The 17,531-nt window shown below is 42.1% G+C and overlaps 1 protein-coding gene across 1 annotated transcript in view; it reads right to left on the bottom strand.

The window, feature by feature from the left end:
- Positions 1–1,343: 1,343 nt before the first annotated feature.
- ptchd4 (patched domain containing 4) overlaps positions 1,344–17,531 on the bottom strand; it is a 98,295-nt gene continuing 82,107 nt past the window's right edge. The window contains exon 3 of the mRNA XM_073055460.1: positions 1,344–3,045. Within this exon, the coding sequence (XP_072911561.1) occupies positions 1,409–3,045 (1,637 nt within the window). The 3' untranslated portion in view covers positions 1,344–1,408. The remainder of the gene's footprint in view (positions 3,046–17,531) is intronic.

Below are 17,531 nucleotides of genomic sequence, written 5' to 3'. Positions count from 1 at the left end.
GAATAATAATTTAAATGTTTTTAAATAAATGGTATTGTAAATAGTTTGTGAAACTAAGACAATTCTCATTACTTAAGTGTCCTGAATAACATAATTTTCAATTCTTTTGCTGTTGAAATAATAAAATCTATTGCGAGATAATGCTGTCATCATACTTGCATTTCCTATTGCAACTATTGTGATGAAAGGCAGGAAAAAACAGCAGGAGAGAGAATATACCTTAACAACAGAACTATTGATTCTGTCCCAAAACCAGAAAATTCCCCTGTTAAAATTTCTGGCGTAGAACATTTGTCAATGGAGACAGAATAAGTTAACAATGAAGTTGATGAAGCTTCTGTATCTGAAATATTAATTTATCTGTGTTTTACACATGCTTTATTTGATCTGCTGGTTGTTGAGTGTTGACAACAGTTTTGGATTTAATTTCAGAGTTCTACCACCTTTCTTAGCAATTCTTAACTATTTATTTTAGATCTTTTTAATAAATGGCATGTACATTAATGACTGTTAAGGTAATTATTTTCCATTCGAGTGCATCATATTTTGCAAGGTTCATTAAATAATAAGCTAACCATTTTGAAAATTAGTTAGTGGACGTTATTTTTGCAACAAGGTGTGTGAACTTAATGAGACTAATAGTACCTTTGCTGAAAGATAATGAATGCATGATCAAAAATATATGGTGTGTAGTTTTTAAAAATCTGTAGTAAAATAATGGCTAATTTCCTCTCACACAGACCTCATGTTTATCAAGTAGACTCACAATCTTCACTGCCATTTGCCTTAGCTACAAGAGGGAAGAAAGTGAGATGTGTTGTCTACTGTAATCAGCAGTAATTATCCAAAATTCACATTAAATTTTAATGCTGTGGAAGACAAAGCTAGTCTTCCTGACACCTTCATGGAAAACATTAGTGCATAAGGCTTTGCATTGTGAATGTTCTCTTATAACTAGCTTTTTCCCCATTAATGAAATTCTTCATTGATAGTCCTTTTGTGTGACATTCATGCAAAGAGAGTATCTTTCCTGTGCAACACTTCTCAATCTGTCCAATGTTTTTCCATTCCAGTTCAAAGCATCAAATACTGAAGGTGAAAAGATATAGCACGTGGCTGTTTGTACTTAAACCTTCAAATTATAATTGATAATTTACCAATTATTTGTATTTCACTTTTAATGCACCTTTAGTGTTAGGTGGAAGAGATCTGTTCTTTTGAAATCTTTTCCTGATTGTCTGTTTAATGATAAAACTTTGCAGATTTCCCATGCTTCCTTTGTTCTGACCTATTGGCCAGCACAAGCTCTTGGGATTGAAGTAAGCTCAGGCCTTAGCAGGGAGTCAAATCACCTGCTGTGTGGCTCTGTCTGATACATATTTTTTCCAGTGATATTTTGTTCAGGTGCTCAGACTGTGGTGACATGATCAACCATTCCTGAGTTATCTCGTACCTCCACAGATTCGATCTCCTCTTTCCTTTCTGCACGCTTCCTTTTCTTGTGTCTTTTCTTAGATGGAGGAAAAAATGTTAAAAAAACAGGTAATATTACAAAGCAATGTAGCAGTGTGCAGGTGACTGTGAGGAGTAAGCATTTGAACAGTGTGAAGGTCAAATTTGAAGGCACAAAAAACAGGGGCAATAACCCTAAAAGAAAACAAATATTACTCTGCAAGATGGCTGCTCCATTCCATTCCAAAGAGTTTTTGATACATTCAGTCCTGGTGCGTTCTTTTTCTAATACAAATGTAAAGAGCAGAGGTGCACAGTGATCTATAGCATAGTTCAAAGAGTAGATAAGGCACAAGATTGATACGCTGTCCATATCTACCTTCCATAGTGTCATCAGTCCAACCACACCAAATTCCATTGAGGTCACACTAAGTATCACCCAAACGTTACCCAGTGCATTGATAACCAGGAAAATAGTTAGCAGCAGGATGACCAGGACACTAACACTGGAGTTCAGGACTGGCGAAGTGATTGAAGAACTATATCGATCCATGAAAACAAATGTCGGGTTGAACACTATGTATTTTATTCGAGAAATGAGGGAGTGTTTCCTCAATGTTTCCAGCAAATCAATCATTTCATCGTGAATATTCTCTGCCGTCCTAGCCACCATGTACATCCGGGAAGCAATAATATCTACTTCCTCTGATGTCTTTGAGAAAATTATGTCATCCATATAGTTTTGAAATTCTGGTTGCTTCAGAAATGAATTGGCCAGAATATTGATGAAATCGCTTTTGGTTAGTACTGTGACGTTGAGTTTTTTTAAGTATTGTAAGTAGTGTTCAATCCACGAAATTCTGATGAACCCCCCGCTGATCACACGCAGATCCTCCTGTATTGTTATGTTCCAGTACTCTATTGGCTCATAGATATAAAATCCTATGACTGGACTGTAGTTGCTGAAGTATTTTTGCTGGGTTATTGTAAAAGAAACACTTTGTGAGTCACTTGCAAGCACATTAAGAAGATTTGATCCATTACTGATTTGTAAACATCCCATAAAGGAAAACGACACATAAATCAGGTACAATAACACAACAAAAGGCTTGACATAGGTATTAATGATCCATTCAGTATAATGCTCCCTCAAAAAACGCTGAATGAAATGTTTCTGGTACGGATCACATTCATGAGAGCTGGGCTGCTGAAATCCATCATTCATCATCGTTTTAAACCAGACAGGCCTGGAGGCCAGGTACTCTGGTGAAGGAATTCGGCAGCAAAATATACTGTGGTAGCGATTCTGTTCCAGTTGTCCAGCAAATACCAAGCACGAGCCATAAAAGGAGAAGACATAGAAATAGTTCACGAGAACAGTGACGCACATGTTCTGACAGAAGATTTTAACAGATTCAACGTTTGTGAACGGGCTTGCACCCATCCCAAACGTGATGATGTAGAGCGAGCTTGTCATTGTGTAGGACACCATCACATCTGAATAGGCAGCAGCTATTCTTTCCTTGAATGGCAAATCCTCTTTTGTTCTCCGCCATCCAGCGAGAAGCTCGAATACTCCTTTAGTTCCGTGGCCTTTTAGAAAGTAGAAAAGTAGAATTGTTAGCATATGAGAACGTAATGTGAACAAGTACTTAAGGTGATTTCATAGATATTAATCCTGCTTGTTTAGGGTGAAAAAAATTAATTACAGTTTTATGCCCTATCCAGATACGTAACTCTCAACCATTAGTAATGGTACCGTAAAAAATTGACTAATATCTTCATTGCTTTTAATTTATCTGCAAAAATGTGAATTGCTTAGTTTTTAATATCATACTAGAAAATGAGGAAGGAAGCTGAAATGACAATGTGACATTAAATTTGTATTCCTGCAGTACAACAAATGATATGCTGCCTGACCTGCTGAATTCCTCCGGCGTTTTGTGCATGACACAACGGTATGCACAGATTCTTCCTTGGGACTGGGGGGAAGGAAACACACTTAAATAATATTGACCTTAAACTTCTCTGAAGGAAAATTGCTCAGTCACAAGACTGCATGCAATCTTTATCTCATCAGTGTAATCAGGGGCAGTTAATGAAGTTGTGCTTCTTGTAATCAGCAGTAGTTATTGCTGGTACTTTTAACCTGTTCAGGTCCTGCCAAGCTCATCTGTGGACCACAACAAGATCACCAGTCACTATCAAGGCATACATATTCGCAATGTGTATGCTTCCTTTACCTACTCACTCCGTCTATATTCTATTAAGGCCATAAAAGCAGAATTATAAAAATGAGAAATTCTGTAGATGCTGGAAATCAAAAGTAACACCCACAAAATGCTGGAGGAACGTATCGCCTCTCTCCAGTGCTCCTTCCCCCTTTTCTTTCTTTCATACTCTTCTACCCCTTTCAACAATCAACGTCCCAGCTATTTACTTCAACACAGCCCCTTCTCGTTTCACCTATCAGCTCGTGTTCTCTTTCCCCTCCCCCCACCTTTTAAATCTACTCCTCAGCTTTTTTCTCCAGTCTTGCCAAAGGGTTTCAGCCCGAAATGTTGACCATTCTCTTTTCCGTAGATGCTTCCTGACCTCTCTGAGTTTCTCCACATTTTGTGTGCGTTGCTCGGATTTCCAGCTTCTGCAGATTCTCTCTTGTTTTTGCTGGAGGAACTCAGTAGGTCAGGCAGCATCTATGAAAATGAATAAACAGTTGAAATTTCAGGCTGAGACTCTAATTCAGCAGAATTAGACTATTCAACCTAACAAGGCTGCTTTGCCATTTCATCATGACTGATCCATTTCCCTTTCAACCCCAACCTCCTGTCTTCTCCTTTCAGCTTTCATGCTCTGACTAATCAAGCACCTATCAACCTCCACCTTAAATGTACCCAGTGCCTATGGCAGTGAATTCCACAGATTCACCACCCTCCTCATCTCTGATCCAAGTCTGTGACCTTCCGTCCGAGATTCCCCCATTATAGGATTCATCCTCTCCTCTTCATATGCACTCTATCATGGTCTTTCATCATTTGATAGGTTTCAGTGAATCTCCCCATTCTTCTAAATTCCAGTGAGTACAGGCACAGAGCCATCAAATGATCCTCATACATTAACCCTTTCATTCCTGGAATCATTCTCATGAACCTCCTCTGAACTCTCTCCAAGGTCAGCACATCCTTTCTTAGATAAAAGGCCTAAACTACTCACAATGTTCCAAGTGTGGCATCACCAGTACCTCAGCATTACATCCTTGCTTTTATATTCTAGTCCTCTCGAAACAAATGCTAACATTGCATTTGTCTTCTTCAACACCAATTCAACCTGCAAGTTAGCCTTTAGGGAACCCTGCATGAGGATTCCCAAGGCTTTTTGCACCTCATATTTTTGAATTTTCTGCATATTTATAAAATAGTCTATGCTTTTCTTTCATCTACCAAAGTGCATGCCCATATACTTCCCAACATTCTTCCATCTGTCACTTCTTTGCCCATTATTCTAATCTGTCTCGTCCTTCTGCAGCTTCCCTGCTTTCTCAACGCTATCTGCCCCTACCTTTGTATCAGCTGCAAAGTTGGCCACAAAGCCATCTACTCAATCTTCCAAATCATTGACATATAACATAAAAAAAGTGGTCCCAATGTTGATCCCTGTGGAATACCACTATGCTGGAAATCCAAGCAACACACACAAAATGCTGGAGGAACTCAGCAGGTCAGGCAGCATTTACGGAGAAAAGGTATAGTCGACGTTTCCGGTCGAGACCTTCGGCTAGTCACAGGCAGCCAACCAGAAGAGATTCCTTTCATACCCACTCTTCGTCTCCTGTCAATCAGCCAATCCCTTATCCATTTTAGTTTCTTTCCTGTAACACCGCAGGATCTTACCTTGTTAAGCAGCCTCATGTGCAGCAACTTGTCAAAAGCCTTCTGAAAATCCAAGTACACAACATCCACGAGATGTTGTGGATGACAAAGATTCTTCTTTGTCTAACCTGCTTGTTATTTCCTCAAATAATTCCAAAAGATTTCTCAGACAAGGTTTTCCCTTAAGGAAACCTTGCTGACCTTGGCCTATTTCATCATCTGCCTCCAGTACGCTGAGATCTCATCCATAATAATCGACTCCAACATCTTCCCAACCACTTAGGTTAGGCTAACTGGCCCATAATTTCCTTTCTTCTGCCCCTTTCTCTTCTTGAAATGACATTTGCAAATTTCCAGTCGTCCAGAACCATGCCAGAATCTATAGATTTTTGAAACGTCATTACTAATGCCTCCACAATCTCTTCAGCTACCACTTTCAGAATTCTTGGGTGTAGTCCACCTGGCCCTAGAGACTTATCTACCTTTAAGCTTTTCAGCTTCCCAAGCACCTTCTCCTTAGTGATAACAATTGAACTCATTTCTGCCCCCTGACACTCTCAAACAACCAGCATACTTCTAATGTATTCCATCGTCAAGATGGATACAAAATTCTTATTTAGTTCATCTGCCATTCCCTTGTCCCCCATTACTATCTCTCCAGCATCATTTTCCGATATCTATGCTCACTTCTTTTTTATTCTTACCTTCATATTTCATCCTTTCCCTCCTTATGGCCTTTCAGTTGCCTGCTGTTAGTTTTTAAAAGCTTTTCAGTTCTCTAACTCACCACTAATTTTGCTCTTATACACCCTCACTTTTGCTTTTACGTTGGCTTTGACTTCCCTTGTCAGTCACACTTACATCATTCTTCCTTTAGGATACTTCTTCTTGGGGATGTATCTACCCTATGCCTTATGAATTTCTCCCAGAAACTCCAGCCATTGCTGTTCTGCCTTCACCCCTGCTGGTGTGTGCTTCCAATCAACCCTAGCCAGCTCCTTTCTCATGCCTCTATAATTACCTTTACTCCACTGTAACACTGATACCTCTGACTTTAGCTTCTCCCTCTCAAATTGCAGGGTAAAGTCGATCATATTATGATTACTGTCTCCTAAGGCTTCCTTTACCTTAAGCTCCCTAATCTCAATCATTACTTAGTGATGTCCACAATGCCATACCTACAAATCTCTAACTGTGCTACCAAATCATATACCTTATTCAATATGCTATAATATAATTCAATATACAATTATAACACGTTCAGCCCAGTATCCATCACCCTTTTCGATTTTGTCCTTGTGATACACTGTAACTCATCCCACTGACCACAATTTTGCCTTATCATCTGCCTGTTATTCCTGACAGTCTCATTATACACAGCACCCAGTTGTATACCAACTACCCCATCCTCAACCCTATCACTCTGGTTTGCTTCCCTCTGCCAAATTAGTTTAAATCCTCCCCAGCATCTCTAACTTAAGGATGGTGAGTGTTTAAATCCACATCTGTAGTTACTGCAGATATTGCAAGGATATAGAAACATGTTGGAACTTTTAGTTGAAAACTGCAAATAGTACATTATGTGAATTTTCAGGCTTTAAAGTAAGATCAAAAGATATCATCAGGAAATGGATTTTATTGGAAATAATTGCAGATTTTGATGTACAGATGCAGAGCAAAAGTTTGACTCCACTTCACTGATCCATTTGATGCCTACATCCCACCCGTTACCTCTCAACTTGCCCCACAACCCATCCAAATCCAAATAAGTTTTCTTTCTGTGCCAAGCTATTCCATTGAGCGTTGAAGCCTCCCCCCACCCCCATTTCTTTGGGACAGTGAAGGAAGCAGAAAGATGATAGAATAAAGAGGTTGGGGGAGGGGAATGAGGCTAGCTGGAAGGTGATAGGCGAAGCCAGGTGGGTGGGAAAGGTCAAGGGCTGGAGAAGAAAAGATCTAACAGGTGTAGACAATAGGATAATGGGAAGGAGGAGGGAACACAGGGGGAAGTAATAGGCAGGAGAGAAGAACAATGGAAGGGGGGGAATTCGTTCACCGGAAGGAGAAATTGATATTCATACCATCAAGATGGAGTGTACTCAGACAGAATATAATGTGTTGTTCCTCCACCCGGACACAAGAGGAAGCCATGGATTGACACGTCGGAATGGGAATGGGAGTTGGAATTAATATCTTTGGTCACTTCAGTGGCCACTTTATTAGGTACACCTGCTTGGGAATGCAATAATATGACAGCAGCTGATTGAGAAAGGTAGACAGACATGGTTAAGAGGTTCAGTTGTTCACATCAAACATCAGTATGGGGAAGAAATTTGATCTAAGTGACTCTGACGGTTAAATGATTGGTACTAGACAGGTTGGTTTGAGTATTTCAGAAAATGCTGATCTGGGATTTTCATGCACAGCAATCTCTAGTTTACAGAGAATGGTGTGAAAAAAGAACAGAAAGCATGTAGTGAACTGCAGTCATGTGGGCAAGAATGCACGGCTAATGAAGGGAGAAGTGATCCGAGCTGTCAGGAGGCAACAGTAAATCAAAGAGCCATGCATTACAACAGCGGTGTGCAGAAGAGCATCTCTGAATGCACAACAGCAGCAGAAAATCATGAACATACACTCAGCGGCCATTTTGTTAGGTACTGGAGGTACATCATAAAGTCGCCACTGAGTGCAATTCTACAGCAGCAAATGTAGTTTTAAGTATGAAGCTTTGCCTTTAGCAGATTCTATTCTGACATTATAGTGGAACATGACAGATAAATCCTAAAAATAAGCTGAATAGTTCTGCTCTTTTTATTTATCACTTACTGGTGTGACCAAGGAAATTAAAGAGCTAAATGTGGACAATTTCAGGGAAGTTTGCATGGGAATAATTTCTCTGCTTCAATAAGGCTTGCAGAGCCATTCTCTGGAGGAGGCTGCTGCCTTGATCTATATTAATGGCTTGATCTTCAGTGCAAAGACCGTTTCAAAATTTGCAGATGGCACAAAACTTTGAAGACTGGTAAGAAAAGGAAGCTTGTGATACACTTCAAAAGGATATAAATAGACAGGTGGAATGGGCAAACATATGCTTGATAAAATATGAAGTAATATATTTTAGTAGGAAGATGATTGACAATTAAACAGAAAAGATTTCAATTCTAAAGAACTGAGAGACCTGGGAGTACTTGTGTGCGTGAATGGCTGAAGGTGGCTGGCAGATTAAATAGGGAATTAAAAAGGCTTATGTACTTTCTTAGATTTGCAATTAGATGTACAGAAGGAACCAAATGTTGTCTTGATCCACTTTGAAATGTTTTGGCCCCTGCTGAAATGCTGGATTAAACCTCGCTAGAGATCTATGGGCGGTTCCGTACAGATGCAGCAGCATCAGCAGTTCTTTAATTCCATGTCTGCCTCGTAAGCTACAGGCTCAGTGTAAGGTGTTGGGGCAGATATGCAGTCAGTCAGGTCACTTAGCTGTTGCATTGTACGTATCTAAGTTTGTAGATCTTCACGGAAAAGTTAAGTGAAGCAGTCGTTTAATTTTTGACAGTTCAATTAATATCTAGGTTTATTCAAAGCATTAATTAGGTTAAAGTATCTTTCATTGCAAAAGTGTAAAAAAATATATCAATGTATTTTATCTGCTAATAGTTGTCACACAGCATCGGAGATGGTTAGGAATGGGGGAGGAGGCACAAGCTGGTGCAAGGCCATAGTTAGGATGTGTGGGGCCTGGAGTTTGTTCTATCTGCCTGCAGCCTGCGTTTTCTGGTGGAACAGACACGGCAACAAGGTGATGAAGGCAGCAAAAGATAAGTGCAACTGCCAGCATCTTACACGGAGCACAAAGGCTGACTTGAGTATGATCCAGCTTACCATGTCTGCTTTGATATCAGGGCAGACACAGGGTAGGAGGAAAGAAATGGGAACAGAGACTAACTTGGATTGTCTTCACTTAGAGCCCAATATGACTCAAAGGGAAGTCCTGTAATTATTCCTGATATTACTCAGGATTCCAATCTGGTTTAGCTATATAAGGATCTAATTAATATACTATGGGTGATATTGTTCATCTATCTTTCCTTAATGGCAACTTCAAATATTGTCATATGCCATTACAATTGTAATATGCAGTTAATCAAGCATGCGATAAATTGGCTTTACAACAGTATTAATGGATAAGAATTGTATTACATAATAAATCACTTCTCTAGTGGAACCTTTTCTAGAATGACAAAAGTGATATACAGTGTATGCAGCATTAGTTGTAAACAATAATTGTCTCTTTAAGGCCATCACTACCGTGAGGATTATATCATGTATAGAAATGTATCAGGTATGACTGTATAGAATGCACCCTATCCAGCTGCACTGGTGGGGCAATTGCTCTGCCTGTGACTGCAAAAACCCACTGAGAGTTGTGGACGCAGCCAAGCTCCATAGAGTCTGTTTACACTTCTCACTGCCTCAGTAAAGCAGCCAATGGAATCAAAGACCCCATCAACCCGGAACATTCTTCTTCTCAAAGTTCAAAGTAAACCTATTATCAAAGTTTGTATATGTAACATGCTGTAAAGTTTCACTGCTAAGGGTAATGTAACGGCTTCTATGTAATGTTCCACTGTTAAGGTAATGGTTTCTCTGTAGCAGCAACGTTTGGGTTATGACTAGAGATAACGGGAATTTCAAATTCAGTGGCTAGCCAATGGGAAAAATGTTGTTCTTTCTTGTGTGTCTGGGAGCCGGGTTTTTTGCGGTCTTTTGTCAAGGAGAGATGAAGAGGGAGGATGCATGTGGAGGGAGCTGGTAGACCACCGGACGGAGTGGACTGGGACATTCAGAGGAGATCGATGGTGAAAGCATGACTACTGAATGAGCTCCAACGGGGACTTTGACTTTGGGCCCTTTTTTTGTTTTGTTTATTTTCATTAGTAACCCTATATTCAAGTTAAGATTCATAAAGTCTATCATTTAATTGCTTATAGTGTACTGTCTGATATTTGGCATTGTGGGTTTGTAACTGGGGGTTACACAGCATCCACACAAGCATGATTACCCAGTTTTGTGGGGCTGAAGGCTGTTTCCCCTTGATGAACACGAGCTGGGTGAGCCTGAGGGTTACATATATATACCGTATACTACCCTGAGATTCAATCTTTTTTCAAATATTTACAGGACAAATATACCAGAATTTTATGAAAAACAGACAAGGACTGACAAACACTGATATGAAAAAGAAGACAAACTATGTAAATAAGAATTATTTGGGTTTCCTCAGCGGTTTGAGCAGGGCACGACTGCGCAAGTGCGTGGATGCCAGCTGGTGAGAGAGCGAGAAGAGTTTAAAAGGAGACATTCTTATAGAGCGGGTGAGAGAGTAGAGGGAGACAGAGTGGGAAGGCTTTAGCTCAATGAAGCGACGGCATTAACAGGTCGAAGCGAGGTAGGTTGCCTGAGTAGCATACAGACAGGAAGTATGAGTGTGAGGCTGGTTTTCTGTGCTCGGTGTCAGATGTCCATGATATCCTGAAGTGAGAACAGCCAGAGGTCGTGGCACATATTGGTACCAATGACATAAGTAGGAAAAGGGAGGAGGTCCTGAAAACAGACTACAGGGAGTTAGGAAGGAAATTGAGAAGCAGGACCACAAAGGTAGTCATCTTGGGATTACTTCCTATGCCACAGGACAGTAAGTATAGGACAGTGAGGTGGAGGATAAATGCGTGGCTGAGGGATTGGGGCAGGGCGCAGGGATTCAGATTTCTGGATCATTGGGACCTCTCCTGGGTCAGGCGTGACCTGTACAAAAAGGACGGGTTGCACTTGCATCCCGGGGGACCAATATCCTGGCGGGGAGGTTTGCTAAGGCTATTGAGGAGAGTTTAAACTAGAATTGCTGGGTGGGGGGGGGGGGGGTGGGAACCAAACTGAAGAGACTGGGGAAGAGGCGGTTGGCTCACAAATAGAGAAAACTTGGAGACAGTGCAAGAGGGAGGATAGGCAGGTGATAGAGAAGGGACGCGTTCAGACTGATGGTTTGAGATGTGTCTATTTTAATACAAAGAGTACTATGAACAAAGCGGATGAGCTTAGAGTGTGGATCAGTACTTGGAGATATGATGTTGTGGCCATAGAGAGACTTGGATGGCTCAGGGGCAAGAATGGTTACTTCGAGTGCCGGGCTTTAGATGTTTCAGAAAGGATAGGGAGGGAGGCAAAAGAGATGGGAGGCATGGCACTGTTGATCAGAGATAGTGTCACAGCTATAGAAAAGGTGGAAGATATGGAGGGATTGTCTACGGAGTCTCTGTGGGTGGAAGTTAGGAACAGGAAAGGGTCAATAACTCTACTGGGTGTTTTTCATAGACCACCCAATAGTACAGGGAAATCGAGGAGCAGATAGGAAGACAGATTCTGGAAACGTGTAATAATAACAAGGTTGTCGTGGTGGGAGATTTTAATTTTCCAGATATCGATTGGCATGTCCCTAGAGCAAGGGGTTTAGATGGGGTGGAGTTTGTTAGGTGTGTTCAAGATAGATAGATAGATAGATAGATACTTTATTCATCCCCATGGGGAAATTCAACTTTTTTTCCAATGTCCCATACACTTGTTGTAGCAAAACTAATTACATACAATACTTAACTCAGTAAAAAATATGATATACATCTAAATCACTATCTCAAAAAGCATTAATAATAGCTTTTAAAAAGTTCTTAAGTCCTGGCGGTAGAATTGTAAAGCCTAATGGCATTGGGGAGTATTGACCTCTTCATCCTGTCTGAGGAGCATTGCATCGATAGTAACCTGTCGCTGAAACTGCTTCTCTGTCTCTGGATGGTGCTATGTAGAGGATGTTCAGAGTTATCCATAATTGACCGTAGCCTACTCAGCGCCTGTTAAACTCTCCAGTACTTTGCCCACGACAGAGCCCGCCTTCCTTACCAGCTTATTAAGACGTGAGGCGTCCCTCTTCTTAATGCTTCCTCCCCAACACGCCACCACAAAGAAGAGGGCGCTCTCCACAACTGACCTATAGAACATCTTCAGCATCTCACTACAGACATTGAATGACGCCAACCTTCTAAGGAAGTACAGTCGACTCTGTGCCTTCCTGCACAAGGCATCTGTGTTGGCAGTCCAGTCTAGCTTCTCGTCTAACTGTACTCCCAGATACTCGTAGGTCTTAACCTGCTCCACACATTCTCCATTAATGATCACTGGCTCCATATGAGGCCTAGATCTCCTAAAGTCCACCACCATCTCCTTGGTCTTGGTGATATTGAGACGCAGGTAGTTTGAGTTGCACCATATCACAAAGTCCTGTATCAGTTTCCTATACTCCTCCTCCTGTCCATTCCTGCCACACCCCACTATGGCCGTGTCATCAGCGAACTTCTGCACATGGCAGGACTCCGAGTTATATTGGAAGTCTGATGTGTACAGGGTGAACAGGACCGGAGAGAGTACGGTTCCCTGCGGCGCTCCTGTGCTGCTGACCACCGTGTCAGACCTACAGTCTCCCAACCGCACATACTGAGGTCTATCTGTCAAGTAGTCCACTATCCAATCCACCATGTGAGAGTCTACTCCCATCTCCGTTAGTTTGTGCCTTAAGATCTTGGGCTGGATGGTGTTAGAGGCACTAGAGAAGTCAAGGAATGTAATCCTCACAGCACAATTGACCCCATCTAGGTGAGAGAGTGATTTGTGCAGCAAATACGTGATAGCATCCTCCACTCCCACCTTCTCCTTATACGCAAACTGAAGAGGATCCTGGGCGTGCCTGGTTTGTGGCCTCAGATTCTGTATTATCAGCCGCTCCATGGTCTTCATCACGTGCGACGTCAAAGCAACAGGTCTGAAGTCATTCAACTCCTTGGGTTGTGGTTTCTTCGGTACCGAGACAATACAGGATGTTTTCCACTGTCTGGGTACTCTTCTCTGCTCCAGGCTCATGTTGAAGATGCGCTGCAGTGGTTCTCCCAGCTCAGTCGCACAGGCCCTCAGTAATCGTGGGGAAACTCCATCCGGTCCAGCCGCCTTGCTGGTACAGATCTTCCTCAGTTGACCTTCCACCTGTGCAGCCGTAATCCTGGGCGTGGGCAAGGTCTCCTGTGAGTGGCTATTTTCCTGTGAGGGAAGTAAGCCTGGTGTGGATTTCTGCGGTGAGGATGAGATTGAGCTGTCGAACCTGTTGAAGAAGTTGTTCAGCTGGTTCGCTTTCTCCACATCTCCACTTATGTTCGCCCCCCGCTTTGCACCGCATCCGGTGATGATCTTCATCCCATCCCACACCTCCTTCATGCTTTTTTTCTGCAGCTTTTGTTCTAGCTTCCTCCTATACTGCTCCTTTGCCCCCCTTATCTGTACTCTGAGTTCCTTCTGAACTCTTTTAAGCTCCAACCGATCACCATCTTTAAAGGCCCTCTTCTTCTGGTTTAGGAGGCCTTTGATGTGACTAGTGATCCAGGGCTTATTATTGGGATAGCAGCGAACAGTTCTAACAGGGACAACTGCATCCACACAAAAGTTAATATAGTCCGTTGTGCATTCAGTGACCTCCTCAACGCCCCCACAGTGCCCCCCTTGCAGTACATCCCAGTTAGTAGTACCGAAGCAGTCTCTCAGGGCCTGTTCAGCTTCAGGAGTCCACTTCCTAAAAGAGCGTGTGGTAGTGGGATGCCTCATCACAATTGATTTATATCTGGGCTGTAACAAAACCAGGTTGTGATCAGCTTTCCCCAATGAAGGCAGTGGGGATGCACTATATGCCTCCTCTACGTTTGCATACAGTAGGTCAATAGTCCTATTACCCCTGGTGTAGCAATCCACGTACTGGGAGAAAGCAGGTAGTGTCTTGTCCAAAGTCACATGGTTGAAGTCCCCTGTAATTATCACCAGTGCCTCAGGGTGCTGTGTCTGAAGCCTAGCAACAGCGGAGCTGATGATGTCACACGCTACCATTGCGTCGGCGTCATCAGCTCCGCTGTTGCTAGGCTTCAGACACAGCACCCTGAGGCACTGGTGATAAGGTTTCTTAATACAATATGTAGATAAGCCTACAAGAGGAGAGGCTGTACTTGATCTGGTATTGGCAAATGAACCTGGTCAGGTGTCAGATCTCTCAGTGGGAGAGCATTTTGGAGATAGTGATCACAATTCTATCTCCTTTACCATAGCATTGAAGAGGGATAGGAACAGACAAGTTAGGAAAGCATTTAATTGGAGTAAGGGGAAATATGAGGCTATTAGGCAGGAACCTGGAAGCACAAATTGGAAACAGATGTTCTCAGGGAAATGTACAGAAGAAATGTGGCAAATGTTCAGGGGATATTTGAGTGGAGTTCTACATAGGGTCGTTCCAATGAGACAGGGAAAGGATGGTAGGGTACAGGAACTGTGGTGTACAAAGGCTGTTGTAAATCTAGTCAAAAAGCTAGGTAATTATAGAGAGCTAGAAGATTATAACGTTAGCAGGAAGGTGCAAAGGAAGAAAGTGGGAGAGCCAGAAGGGGCCATGAGAAGGCCTTGGCGGACAGGATTAAGGAAAACCCCAAGGCATTCTACAAGTATGTGAAGAGCAAGAGGATAAGATGTGGGAGAATAGGACCAATTAAGTGTGACAGTGGAAAAGTGTATATGGAACCAAAGGAGATAGCAGAGGTACTTAGTGAATACTTTGCTTCAGTATTCACTACGAAAAAGGATCTTAGCGGTTGTAGGGATGACTTACAGTGGACTGAAAAGCTTGAGTATGTAGATATTAAGAAAGAGGATGTGCAGGAGCTTTTGGAAAATATCAAGTTGGATAAGTCACAGGGACCGGATGAGATGTAACACAGGCTACTGTGGGAGGTGAGGGAGGAGATTGCTGAGCCTCTGGCAATGATCTTTGCATCATCACTGGGGATGGGAGAGGTTCCAGAGGATAAGAGGGTTGCGGATGTTCTTTCATTGTTCAAGAAAGGGAGTAAAGATAGACCAGGAAATTATATGCTAGTGAGTCTTATTTCAGTGGTTGGTAAGTTGATGGAGAAGATTCTGATGGGCAGAGGCATAATATAATTAGGAGTAGTCAGCATGGCTTTGTTAAGGACTGGTCATGTCTTACGAGCCTGATTGAATTTTTTGAGGATGTGACTAAACAGATCGATGAAGGAAGAACAGTAGAAGTAGTGTATATGGATTTCAGCAAGGCATTTGACAAGATACCCCATTTTCCATAGAAAATATTCCAGCCTATCCAGCCTGAATTACACTCTTTCAATATGACCCTGTGACTCCTACCACCAAGCCAATTTTTTATCCAATTGGCTATTTGCCAAGGTCCATGTGTTCTAGACTTCCAGACTATCTTCCAAGAAGGAGCTGGGCTGAGTCCTTGCTGAGTCCATGCAAGGCTTATTGGGAAAGTAAGGAGACATGGGATCCAAGGGGACATTGCTTTGTGGATCCAGAACTGGCTTGCCCACAGAAGGCAAAGTGTGGCTGTAGATGGGTCATATTCTGCATGGAGGTCGGTCACCAGTGGTGTGCCTCAGGGATCTGTTCTGTGACCCCTGCTCTTTGTGATTTTTATAAATGACCTGGATGAGGAAGTGGAGGAATGGGTTATTAAGTTTGTTGTTGGGGGTGTTGTGGATAGTGTGGAGGGCTTTCAGAAGTTACAGCGGGACATTGATAGGATGCAAAAATGAGCTGAGAAGTGGCAGTTGGAGTGCAACTTATCTAAGTGTGAAGTGGTTCATTTTGGTAGGTCAACTATGATGGCAGAATATATTATTAATGGTAAGACTCTTGGCAGTGCGGAGGATCAGAGGGAAATTGGGGTCCGAGTCCATAGGACACTCAAGGCTGTTGCACAGGTTGACTCTGTGGTTAAGAAAGCATACGGTGCATTCGCCTTCATCAATTGTGTGATTGAGTTTAGAAGCTGAGAGGTAATGTTACAGCTATATAGGACACTGGTCAGACCCCTCTTGGAGTACTGTGCTCAGTTCTGGTCACCTCACTATAGGGAGGATGTGGAAGCCATAGAAAGGGTGCAGAGGAGATTTACAAGGATGTTGCCTGGATTGGGGAGCATGCCTTATGAGAATAGGTTGAGTGAACTCGGCCTTTTTTCCTTTGAGCGATAGAGGACGAGAAGTGACCTGATAGAGGTGTATAAAATGATGAGAGGCATTGATAATGTGGATATTCAGAGGCTTTTTTCCCAGGGCTGAAATGGCTAGCATGAGAGAGCAATCGTTTTAAGTTAGGTAAGTGTTTCAAGCAGAGAGTGGTGAGTGCGTGGAATGGGCTGCTGGCGACAGTGGTGGAGGCAGATAAGATAGGGTCTTTTAAGAGACTCCTGGATAGGTACATGGAACTTAGTAAAGTAGAGGGCTATGGGCAAACCTAGGTAATTTCTCAGGAAAGAACATGTTCTGCACAGCTTTGTGGACAGAAGGGCCTGTATTGTGCTGTAGGCTTTCTACTCTATGTTTCTAATAATACTGAAAACATAAGTTGTAAAGACTTCTTGAAAGTGAGTCTGTAGATCATAGAATCAGTTCTTCACCCCCCTCCCCCTTGGGCAGAGGGTACAAAAGCATGTACCACCAGTGGCAAGGATAGCTTCTATTCTGCTGTATAAGACTATAGTCATCCAGTATGATAAGATGGACGCTCAACCTCACAATCTACCTCATTATGCCTTGAACCACATTATCTACCTGCACTACACTTTCTCTGTCATTTTAATGCTCTAATCTGCACTCTGATATTGATTTCCCTTTGCACTAGCTCAATGTACTGATGTCATGAAATGATCTGTACGGATAGCAAGCAAACAAATATTTTCACTGTACCTCAGTATACGAGGCAATAAGAATCAAATTTACCAATCCTCCAATTTAATTTATCCTGTGACAAGCCAGTTTTTGGGTTGTAACAGAATTTTGTTGGAAGTTCCAGATGCAGTCTGTGAAGACATTTTATTAAACAATGGAGTTTGAACTGCTGGTGTCTCTTGTGTCTGTGGATTCATTGTTGAAGGGTAAGAACTAATTGAGCAAACTTACTTTACAAGTGAAATCCTAAGAACTATCTGTCCAATTTTCTGTCCAATATTCTATTTTACTTCAACTTTTTGTCAACAGTTACCTCAGAAGAAGTTTATTGCAGTTTATCTTCTGAAGTCTATTCATTGTAATT

The sequence above is a fragment of the Hemitrygon akajei genome, chromosome 9 (assembly GCF_048418815.1).
Source record: "Hemitrygon akajei chromosome 9, sHemAka1.3, whole genome shotgun sequence".
NCBI classification, from domain to species: domain Eukaryota; kingdom Metazoa; phylum Chordata; class Chondrichthyes; order Myliobatiformes; family Dasyatidae; genus Hemitrygon; species Hemitrygon akajei.
This window is presented reverse-complemented; position numbering and strand designations above follow the sequence as displayed.